At 40.7% G+C, this 12166-nt stretch overlaps 1 protein-coding gene across 1 annotated transcript in view; it reads left to right on the top strand.

The window, feature by feature from the left end:
• The first annotated feature begins 4413 nt into the window (after positions 1-4413).
• TEKT4 (tektin 4) overlaps positions 4414-12166 on the top strand; it is a 66309-nt gene continuing 58556 nt past the window's right edge. The window contains exons 1-2 of the mRNA XM_053695205.1: positions 4414-4962; positions 7286-7356. Of these exons, the coding sequence (XP_053551180.1) occupies positions 4432-4962; positions 7286-7356 (602 nt within the window). The 5' untranslated portion in view covers positions 4414-4431. The remainder of the gene's footprint in view (positions 4963-7285; positions 7357-12166) is intronic.

Genomic DNA, 12166 nt, shown 5'->3' with positions numbered 1-12166 from the left:
TTGGTTCGCTGCATTTAGGGGACACTCTGGTCTTTTGTGCCCTAGTTGCTTACATCCAAAGCATCGAATCGGTTGTGAGTAGCCCCGCGAATTGAACCGGGCTCTCTGAGGGTAGTTCGTGGCCAGATGCCGTGTGGTATAGCGGTGCGCCGGGGGTTGGTAACTGGCAGCTGCTGGGGTGACTGGGGGTCTGTACTCCACTCTAGCAGGGGGCTTAGTGGTAGCAGTGTCCAGTTTGCGGGCATCCGTATACTCATCTGCCAAGCGAGCCGCTTCATGCAGGGTGGAGGGTTTACGGTCCCGAACCCACTCTCGAACTCCTGCGGGTAACTTGTCGAAGCAATGTTCCAACAGGAATAGCTGCAGCACCTCTTCCCCAGATACGGCTTGGCACCCCGCTATCCAGTGAGCTGCTGTGCGGTGCACCTTACATGCCCACTCAAGGTAGGAATCTCCAGCTAATTTAACAGTGTCTCTGAACCGCCTCCGGTATGCCTCCGGTGTAACCGCATACCTGGAGAGCAGAGCCTCTTTTACAGTATTATAATCCCCGACTTCCTCATCTGGAATGGCCCGAAAAGCCTCACTGGCCCGGCCGGATAATTTTCCGGATAATATCGTGACCCAGTCCTCTGCGGGTACCTTGTGTAGTGCACATTGCCTCTCAAAATCCGCAAGGTACCCATCAATCTCTCCTTCTGTTTCCAGGAAGTTTTTAAAAGCTGCAAAATTTACTTTTCTCTTTTCCACTGGGTTTGCTGCAGCGCCGCTTTGGCGAAGTAGGTTGGCCTCCACAGCTGCTATGACCCGGTCGATAATTTCCGCAGATGGGTTGGGGCCATAATATGCCAGTCTTATTTTAACCGCCCGATCAAAGCTTGCTTCTTCAGGGGTTCTGTCTGCTATGCTGGGCCCATTGGTTCCTTCTGTTCCTGGTACTCTTTCCATCTTAGTCAGTATTGTAATAATCCCCCTCTTCCTGAGGTTACTGGCTTGTGTAGTTGCTCTTCTGGGCGATAAGGTTCATTCCGTCGCTTGCCACCAATGTTACGGTACCAACAGTGTACCAAGGGTTAATACCAGATGAACAATGTCCTGCATAGGGAATCAGCAATTCACAACCCAGCCAGTTTCAGGTTTAAAACAGAATGACATTTATTAAAGGCTAGATGCCTAGTATTTATACAGGTTTGACCCCAGATGGGGGGGTTGAAAGACTCTTGTACATTTAGATAAAAAGGGGAAGACGCCCTTTTATGAAACAGTAGAATTACATTACTTAAATACTTTACTTAGGCAGATAACAACTTAAACACATTTGGCTTGTCTTATCACCTAGCGTCTGCTCTCTGAGGGTGATTAAACAATGGCCTGTTTATTACTTAAATGTAATTATAGCACACAATAGCTGAGGCCAGAAAACCTGTCTTTAGAAATTAGTTTCTTAGCTAAACACAATTAACTCCTTCAGTCCTGACAGAAGGGTCTGTCACAGTGGGTATATTATACATGTATATACAATGTTTTATTAACATGTATTTTAATGTATAATGATATTATATATGATTTTTAAAATTGTGTTTTTTGCTTTTGTTTTTTTGTTGTTTTTTTTGCTTTGTTTTAGGAAGATTTCATGTTTGGGATATTATTTTTATAGACAGTAGCAAAGGCTTTCTAATTTTTTAAAAAAGTGCATTTTATTAAAGGGACAGCCTACTCCAGAATTTTATTGTTTAAAAATATAGATAATCCATCCCTTTATTACTAGACATGTGCAGCTTCGAAAAATTCGGTTTGGATCGATTCAAATTTCGGTTCGGATCGATTCAAATTCAGAAGAAATCGAATGAATTTGTTTCGGATTCATTCGGATTCTTTCTGATTCGTGAAAAATTTGGTTCGATATGGTTTGATTCAGTTTGAATCGATTCGGAATTTCGGTAAGTGTTAAGTGGGATGTGCTGTGTATTACACTAGTATACTGTACAATACTAGTGTAATACACGGCCATCCGAATCTACCAAATAAATTTGAATCGATTCGGATTTATGCGGTACATTCTGCACTACCGCAATTCGGAAATTCGAATCGATTTGAATCTCCCAATTCGACAAATTCGTCCGAATTTTAATTTGGCCCGAATCGAATCGCACATGTCTATTTATTACCCATTCCCCAGTTTTGCATAACCAACACAGTTTATATTAATATGCTTTTTACCTCTTTGATTACCTTTTATCTAAGCCACTGCAGACTGCCCCCTTATTTCAGTTATTTTGACAGATTTGCATTTTAGCCAATTAGTGCTGACTTATAAATAACTCCACGGGAGTGAGCACAATATTATCTAAATGGCACACATGAAATAGTGCTGTCTAGCTGTGGAAAAACTGTCCAAATGCACTGAAATAAGAGACAGCCTTCAAGGGCTTAGAAATTAGCATATGAACCTACCTAGGTTTAGCATTCAACAAGGAATACCGAAGCAACAAAGCAAATTTGATGATAAAAGTAAATTGGAAAGTTGTTTAAAATTGCATGCCCTATCTGAGGCATGACAGTTTAATTTTGACTAGGCTGTCCCTTTAACTTTGCACTGAGTAAAACGTGTTTGTTTAATTTGACAGTTTTTTTTTTCATATTCTATTTTTATTGCCGATATAAGTTCTCACTGTTCATACGATATACAGGTAGCCCTCAGTTTACGCCGGGGTTAGGTTCCAGAAGGAATGGTTGTAAATCGAAACCGTTGTAAATTGAAACCCAGTTTATAATGTAAGTCAATGGGAAGTGAGGGAGATAGGTTCCAGGCCCCTCTCAAAATTGTCATAAGTAACACCTAATACATTATTTTTAAAGCTTTGAAATGATGACTTTAAATGCTAAACAGCATTATAAACCTAATAAAATAATCACACAACACAGAATATATAATTAAACTTAGTTAAATTAACAAAAACATCTGTTAAACAGCATTATAAACCTAATAAAATAATCACACAACTCAGACTTCACTTGCATTTTTCTGCAAACAGTTCTTTCTATGCATTCCAATCTGGACTGATTTATAGACAGGAAGATCTTGTTCCTTTTAAATCTGCTTGATAGCTCATGTCTGGTTAAACTGATTAATTTCAGCTTGCTTGGCTTTGCTGCAACACAAGCGGACAGCTCCACCTACTGGCTATTTTAATAAATGCACTGCTTCTCAATGCTGTTCAATAGCAGTCACATGACTGGAAAAAAGGTTGTTATTCTGAAACGGTGTAAATTGAACCGTTGTAAAACGAGGGCCATCTTGTAAAAAAATGTGTACTATGTGAATAACACGTTTGTTACAGTGCGGTCACAATATTACACGTTGAGAACAGTAGAGCGTATCTCATTATTTGAACTGTTACTACACAATTTTTTTTTTGGTGTGTTAGTGAATGCACAGTCTATATTGTTTAAACATACGTTGAAAACCTTACCCAACACCCCACCGAGATAACTGGCAATGTTGGTGGACTTTTGCTGAAACTGTGATCCCTATTATTTCCTATAGGAGACACATGGCCCCTCATCGGAATAGAGAGGGTCATCCCACTTTCTTTTAAAATATCGCTGGACCCACACATTGCTCGACTGGCGAGGCCACAAAGGCAATTTCTTGTACCTTATGATTCTTTTATCATCAGACCTTTTTTGGACAGAGGTCCCATATTACCGGTACTTACAGTATACTGTTTAGAGGCTATGCTGAGGGTTCAGATTTTAACACTATAATATGATCACATTGTAAATTCAGTTTGTATCAGTCAAACTCTTCATCTGGGACTTATTTTTACTTACTAACCTCCTACAGACTGCCAATTGCAACTTTACACAATGTTGTTATGCTTTCAATATTTAATCCACTTTCAATTAAAACAGCTTTTATTTTTAATGCAAAAATATTGTATTTCCAGCAATCAGAAAAAAAATAGTTTTTTTAAAAATCAAACACAAAAATTATTTTAAAAGTGTAATTGAATGATTACACATAAATATCATGATAATTAAAGAGACATATTCATTTTTTTTATTGTAAAATAATAAGATATACATAGTGTTTTATATACCACTTATATACAGTAATAGAAAATTGTTCCAGAAAATTGCAAACAACTAAACATGCATATAGAGTATAATGTAAATAACATTACAAAACTATATTATTGATAATGATGCATATTGTAAATATATACAGTCATACATTCTGTATACAGTATATGTAATCTATAATGCATGTACTGTATAGTATTGGAGCACAGTTACCTAGCAACGGCATCGCAAATAAAATGGTATCTTAGCAACATGACGCCAAGTTACAGGCAGAGTGTACGGACGTTGCCATAGTTACGGAGGCCTACTGGCAGCAGCTTAGCCGTGGTGCTTTACAAGATCATAATGTCCGCTCAAGTGCTTGTATCTCGCCCGTATGCTCCGCAGGGTATCCCCGTCGGGAGCCTACCAGCCCGCAGTGTGGAGCTGCCCAGTAACTTGGGCGAGCGCTCCTCCTCTGGCCTAGCCACTGCAGGCTTCCGTACAGCTAAGTACCTGCAGGAGGAATGGCAACAGGGCAACTACCTAACTTTTTACCAGGCATTTGCGGACAGGGACAATTCAGAGAGGGTGAGGCACGAGGGGAAGCAACTGGCAGCGGAGGCCGAGGCCAGGGCTCAGCGCAGTCAGGCTGACTGCACTAAGAAGCTAGGGGAAAGGCTGCTGGACATTCACTTCTGGAAGTCGGAGCTGGCGAGGGAGATCCAGGATCTAAACGCAGAGACACAGCTCCTGGTGCAGCAAAAGGGGAGGCTGGAGAGGGCACTGGATACCACCGAGATCCCCTATACTATAGCCACGGATAACCTGCAATGTAGGGAGAGAAGGCTGGGGGGCGAGCTGGTGAAAGATACGGTGGAGCTGGAGCTGCTGAAGGTATATAAGCATACAGCATTAGGTGGCAGCCAGGACACAAGTCACTGGGCTAGCAGCTCTGTAGTGCTAGTGGGACAGTATGATATAGTCATAACCCATAGAGCAGTACCCTGCTAGAGTGTAGCTGTGCCTGTGAGACAGCATGCTGCTGGAGTGTATTCATGTGCCAGTGGGACAATATGCTGTTGCAGTGTATTCATGTGCCTGTGGGACAATATGCTGTTGCAGTGTAGTCATGTGCCAGTGGGACAGTATGTTGCTGTAGTGGTGACATAGACCACTGGGGCAGTAATCTGCTCTAGTGGTGTTATATGCCAGCGGGGCACCATTCTGCTATAGTGTAGTCATGTGCCAGTGGGGCACAATGCTGCTGGAGTGGGGTTGTGTCAGTGGGGCACTATGCTGCTATAATGTAGTCATGTACCAGTGGGTCGCTATGCTGCTGGGTCATATGCCAGTGGGGAACCATTCTGCTATAGTTTAGTCATGTGCCAGTGGGGAACCATTCTGCTATAGTTTAGTCATATGCCAGTGGGGAACCATTCTGCTATAGTTTAGTCATGTGCCAGTGGGGCACAATGCTGCTGGAGTGGGGTTGTGCCAGTGGGTCACTATGCTGCTATAGTGTAGTCATGTGCCAGCGGCACAGTGCTGCTGGAGTGGGGTTGTGCCAGTGGGGCACTATGCTGCTATAGTGTAGGCATGTGCCAGCGGGCACAATGCTGCTGGAGTGGGGTTGTGTCAGTGGGGCACTATGCTGCTATAGTGTAGTCATGTGCCAGTGGGGCACAATGCTGCTGGAGTGGGGTTGTGTCAGTGGGGCACTATGCTGCTATAATGTAGTCATGTACCAGTGGGTCGCTATGCTGCTGGGTCATATGCCAGTGGGGCACCATTCTGCTATAGTTTAGTCATGTGCCGGTGGGACACAATGCTTCTGGAGTGGGGTTGTGTCAGTGGGTCACTATGCTGCTATAGTGTAGTCATGTGCCAGTGGGTCGCTATGCTGCTGGGTCATATGCCAGTGGGCACCATTCTGCTATAGTTTAGTCATGTGCCAGTGGGGCACAATGCTGCTGGAGTGGGGTTGTGCCAGTTGGTCACTATGCTGCTACAGTGGGAATATATGCCGGTGGGGCACAATGCTGCTGGAGTGGGGTTGTGCCAGTGGGTCACTATGCTGCTACAGTGGGAATATATGCCAGTGGGGCACTATGCTGCTGGAGTGGGGTTGTGCCAGTTGGTCACTATGCTGCTACAGTGGGAATATATGCCGGTGGGGCACATTGCTGCTGGAGTGGGGTTGTGCCAGTGGGTCACTATGCTGCTACAGTGGGAATATATGCCAGTGGGGCACTATGCTGCTGAAGTGGAGTCATAAGCTAGTGGGGCAACATACAAATCTGTTGTGATTCATAAGGTAGCTAGTAGTGGGGGGTGTAATATTCTGCTGTGTAGAGGGCATATTCCAGAGGTGGAAGTGTAATTGGGAAATAGTGTCACAAACAATTTGAGTGCAGTCCTTCTGTGTCACTGCACTAGTTTTTTCATCTGTATTCTTCCCCTAAAATTGAAAATATTTAAATTATTATGACTACCAGGTGTGTTTATTTTGCCACAGGTAACTGTTGCCAGGTAATGAATGATCAGGGTCTTCTCTAAAGGTCTATTTAGAATAAAGATAATTTTAGTTGCATTGCATCTTTTATATACAATTAGGGCTGCAACTAATGATTATTTTTATAATCGAATAATCGTCCAAATATTTTTTCGATTAATGCATATTGTCCTATATTTAAAATAAAATCTACATACTGAGTGTTACAAATATAAACTTCAGACATAGGGGCCGATTTATCAAGGGCCGAATTTATCAAGACCATTGCTCCTTAACTGGTCTGCCTGCTTTGAAGGCTGCGGACATCAATCCTCCTGATCTCATATGATCGGGCTGATTGACACCCCCGCAAATCTGCAGGGGGCGGCATTGCACAAGCAGTTCACAAGAACTGCTTGTGCAATGATAAATGCCGACAGCGTATAAATAACCAGCTTGGCACTATATTATGCAAAGCATAGTCCCAAATCACCTGATTTAATATAAACAATTCAAATGATGACTCCTATTATTTCTGGGTTGCACATAAGACAGGAGTAGCTGTAAACGTATAATGTCCTGAAAAAGGGAAAAGAAAACATAAGTAGACGCCCTTTATGCTCTGTTTTTATTTGTAGACCATGCAAATAAATATATCTAACAGTAATATGTATTTGATATGCATATTGTTCTATTCATGGCTAATGATATACACATTTTGTTTAGGAAGTTGAATTGATCAGAAATGTTCAAGAACTGCTAAAAACGACCCTGGGGCAAACTGTTCAGCAGATACGGTATGATTTCTTAACTTTTTTTTTAGCATTATATGTTTTCAGTGATTACTCAGATTAGGGAGTCTGTATCATGTATTCTAGTGCTTGAAAGGAAGAGTTGTGATATTAAAAGGTATAGTCTGCTCCTAGCTATTCTCCACAAAAATAATGGAAGTCCAGTGGCTAATCATGGAAAAGGAATTACCACACGGTTCTGTAGTTTCTGTCAGCTATATCCCCGCACCAGCCCCATATCATACCTCATTCCCTGCAGCTCCTGACATTTATTTGACAAATCAAGTCTCAGATCCTACCTAATCCCCTGCAGCTCTTGTCAACTAAATGCCCACATCAGACCTCAGATCATAGCTCATTCCCTGCAGCCTTGTCAGCCATATATCCTCATCAAAGTCCGACTTTATCTCTCTGCCTGCAGGCCCTGTCGGTTATATTACGTTTACTTCTACATCAGCAGCCAGATTATTGAGAGGACAAACTAAACATGTTTAGGAGCCAGAGTATAAATATATGTGGACAACGTCTTAACATTAGAAACAAGAAGTAACATTTTAGGAGACAGACATGGTTCCTGGGCTTTTTAAGCCCTGCACATCAGACAGATATATATACTGTGTATGTGTGTGTGTATATATATATATATATATATACATATATATATATATATACACAGGCTGACCATATTGCTGCTTTAAGAAGGAACACATATGAAAAATACATATGTGAGGGTTCTTATACAAAACCATTTCTTTAAACAGTCCTGAAAACAGCCCTAACATATGTATTTTTCATATGTGTCCCTTTTTAAAGCGGCAATATGGTCACCCTATATATACACCTAGTTGGATAAACAACCTGTTCTATTAAAGGGATAGAAAGGCTGAAAATGAAATGTCCATGGGCGCATTTCAAATTTAAATAGAATCATTTTTGCAAAATACATCCATTAGCAAAAATGCTTTTAGAAAAAAAGTCATTGTTTTTCAGCGGGATATGCACATTTGCTGTTAAGGGGCCCGTGCACCAGTATTCACACTCACAAAGCTGATGGTGGTGTCACGTTGTGTGTTGCGTCACTGAAGACTTAAACAGACATTAAACCCAAAATATTTATTTCATAATTCAGAAAAGAATATAATTTTTCAATTTACTTCTATCATTTACTTCATTCTATTTGTATCCTATGCTGAAGAAGCAGCAATGCACTACTGGGAGCTAGTTAAAGGGCCATTAAACCCATTTTTTTTCTTTCATGATTTAGTAAGACCATGCAATTTTAAACAACTTTCTAATTTACTTCTATTATCTAATTTGCTTCATTCTCTTGATACTCTTTGCTGAAAAGCATATCTAGATAGGCCCAGAAGCTGCTAATTGGTGGCTGCACATAGATACCTCGTGTGATTGGCTCACCCATGTGCATTGCTATTTCTTAAACAAAGGATATCTAAAGAATGAAGCAAATTAGATAATATAAGTAAATTGGAATGTTGTTTAAATTGTATTATCTATCTTAATAATGAAAGAAAAATGTTGGGTTTAATGTCCCTTTTAAGGCATTGGGTAAGCCCATAACATGAGGCATTTATGTGCAGCAACCAATCAGCAGCTCCTGAGTCTACCTAGGTAATACGTATCATCTTCAACAAAGGATAGAACATGTGATTTTAAACAACTTTCTAATTTATTTATATTATCTAATTTGTTTTGTTCTCTTTATATCTGAATCATGAAAGAAAGCATGCAGGTGTTATGTCCCTTTAATTTGTGTCATACAAGCTACTGCTTACGCTCCTGAGAAGGTGTAGTGTTTGAATACTGGTGCACTACCCTCACAAGTACGTAAGCTTCTGGAAAACATTAATAACTTTTATTAGAAGCATTTTTACTAATAAAAATATATTAGAAAAGGTTTCTATTTTGCTTTGAAATTCCATTCATGCACATTTCAGTTTTGACCATTCTTTCCCTTTAAATTCAGGCCACATGGCAACCCTTTAACAAAATATTGGCATCAAGCTAATAATTGCTACTGTGTGGAGGAAAATGTAAACACTATTATAGTAAAATAATTGACATTTCTTGAGCTTCTTACTTCAGCAGCTTTTTAAAAATAAATAATATATCCAATGCAATTATGTTGTTGTTGTTTTATCATTTATTCATTTTGAGCTATCAGAATTACTGATATGGTAACTGACTATAAAAAAACACCTTGCTTGCTGGTGTTAGCCTCTAATATAGATGTACCAGGGATGTCTAACTTTTTTAAACTTGGGGTAACTGCGGAGCCCTCAAGCAGACTGCATTTACTGACTATAAAAAACACATTGCTTGCTGGTGTTAGCCTCTAATATAGATGTACCAGGGATGTCTAACTTTTTTAAACTTGGGGTAACTGCGGAGCCCTCAAGCAGACTGCATTTACTGACTATAAAAAACACCTTGCTTGCTGGTGTTAGCCTCTAATATAGATGTACCAGGGATGTCTAACTTTTTTAAACTTGGGGTAACTGCGGAGCCCTCAAGCAGACTGCATTTACTGACTATAAAAAACACCTTGCTTGCTGGTGTTAGCCTCTAATATAGATGTACCAGGGATGTCTAACTTTTTTAAACTTGGGGTAACTGCAGAGCCCCCAAGTAGGCTGCATTTAGTGGGATAGTCGCATTTAGTGGGATAGTCACGGTTGCAAGCATTGTCCTGCTGTCCCTCCCACTTCGTTTCCTGCCTTGGTAATCATCGCAAATTGGGGACATCTAAACTCTGCAATACTCCATCCCTGGCATACCCAGTCATGTTTACATAATATTATTCCCCCAGTCTAACACTTCCCCTGGGCTAACCAGCTACTGCCTCCAGACTTGCTGAATAGCCCACCCATGCCCTTGAACTGCCCTGATTCTGCTTACCCACCTTCTGGTTCCAGTTACATGTTCCAGAATGTTAGGGGGTATTTATTTTTCATTTTTTTTTTAATTGTATTTAGTCTTTGAATCAAATGACAACACATTGTCTGAACAATGCTGATATGTTGTTGTCATGGGGTGCCAGTCTTCCACTATTAATTGAGGCAAGATGCACTTACCACCGCTGACTATAGAACATTATCATAAAATCCTTAATTTAAAAGCAGGGTATCCGACCAATCAAATGATGTTTTTTGTGTCCTGTATTCTACAACACACATATGCACCCAGATCCTGAAACATGCATGAGGTCTAAACAGAGAGAACAAGAGTGAAGACTGGGTGTGTTGTAATAGTGGAGAAGTAGAGGAACAAACTTGGACTGGCCTACCAGGATACCAGGAGATTTCCCGGTGGGCTGCAGCAGCTGGCAATAGAAAGCTACAATTTAAAGGGGTGATTAATAGATGAAATTTGGTTGTAGGGTGCTTTTTTAACAACAATTTGGCACTTTTGTTTAATACAAACTAATATATTTTATTTCTTAAAAAAATATTGAGGAAGGAGTATTCCAGTAATCCCCTTTGAGAGAAATGTGTGGGACACTAAATACATTTCATTCACCTTCTAATCACATGCCGCCATTTTGGAACCTAGGTTACACTGCATTTATCTGAAGGAGAGTTGCTGCACATGTGCAAACAGGTCAGCGCTGCAATGCAAGATTTTAACATGGAGGCACCTATGACTAGAGGGAGGCAGGAGTAATCTCAAAACTAGGCATGTGCATTCGGACTATTCAGAAGTAAACAAATACCGAATATGGTGGTCGCTCGCAGTTTTCTGCTCATTTTGGAGCTGGATTTCTTCTTGCGAGAGTGAAAAGCACTAAGATTTAGATTTTCACAGATCTTCATGTGTTGCACTCTCACAAGAAGAAATCCACTTCCAAAGAAGAGGCGATATTCTGCTGGCGACCACCATTCCGCATTTATTTGCTTCCGAATGCACATGCCTACTCAAAAAATGTTTATACAATGTATTTAGTGTTTAATGCCCCTTTAAGTCTTCACTGGTGCAATACATACCATTGCCAGCTCTCTGAAAAATCCTGATCCTCACACCTAGCATATGTGAGTATGCCACTGAAACAATAACTAAATAAAAGCTTTTTTGCTAATGTAGGTTTATTGCAAAAATGCTTCTCTATAAATGCATTCATTCTCTATCCCCTTAAACCCCAGATAAATGTTGTGTGTCTGAGCTTGGGTAAATTGTAAATTATGTTCTGGATCCCTGGATATGGTATCTAGAAAACAGCAGGGACCACCAGCCCATTAAAACTGTTTCTTGTCCAGACCAGGTTTTTGAGCCAATTAACCACAGATGGGGCTTATGATTGCAGCATATAGGTTTTAAAAGGGAACAGTGTCTGAGGTCTGCCAGTCTCACACAGGAGGGCTGAGATGATGTTTGATTGTTACTACTACTATCTTCAGAAGCGATGCAACACGGAGCGAATCAGCTGCTTTGCCTTGCGCCGCATCGCTTGCAGTGTGTCACAGCCTTTAGTGTGTCTAGGAAGTGCTCATAGAGAAAATATGTCTCTAAAAATAGCGCTGCGGAATCTGTTGGCGCTCTACAAATAACCGATAATAATAATATGTGCTTCTGCTTGAGGAATAGAGACTTCTAAACTGAATTGGTCTTGACCACTGCCTATAAAAGAGTTTTTACTGAAGATCCTTGTATCTATCTAATATCCTCAACCACACACACATATATCTCAGCTTTCTGTCAAGGACCTTTTTAGCCGGTGCACCACCCGGCTGATTTTACTGACCATCCCACTAAAATTTTAGCTAATATTAAAAATGATTAACTTTTTTTGTGCTCTGGATAG

Source organism: Bombina bombina, chromosome 11 (assembly GCF_027579735.1).
Source record: "Bombina bombina isolate aBomBom1 chromosome 11, aBomBom1.pri, whole genome shotgun sequence".
Taxonomy (NCBI): Eukaryota; Metazoa; Chordata; class Amphibia; order Anura; family Bombinatoridae; genus Bombina; species Bombina bombina.
This window is presented reverse-complemented; position numbering and strand designations above follow the sequence as displayed.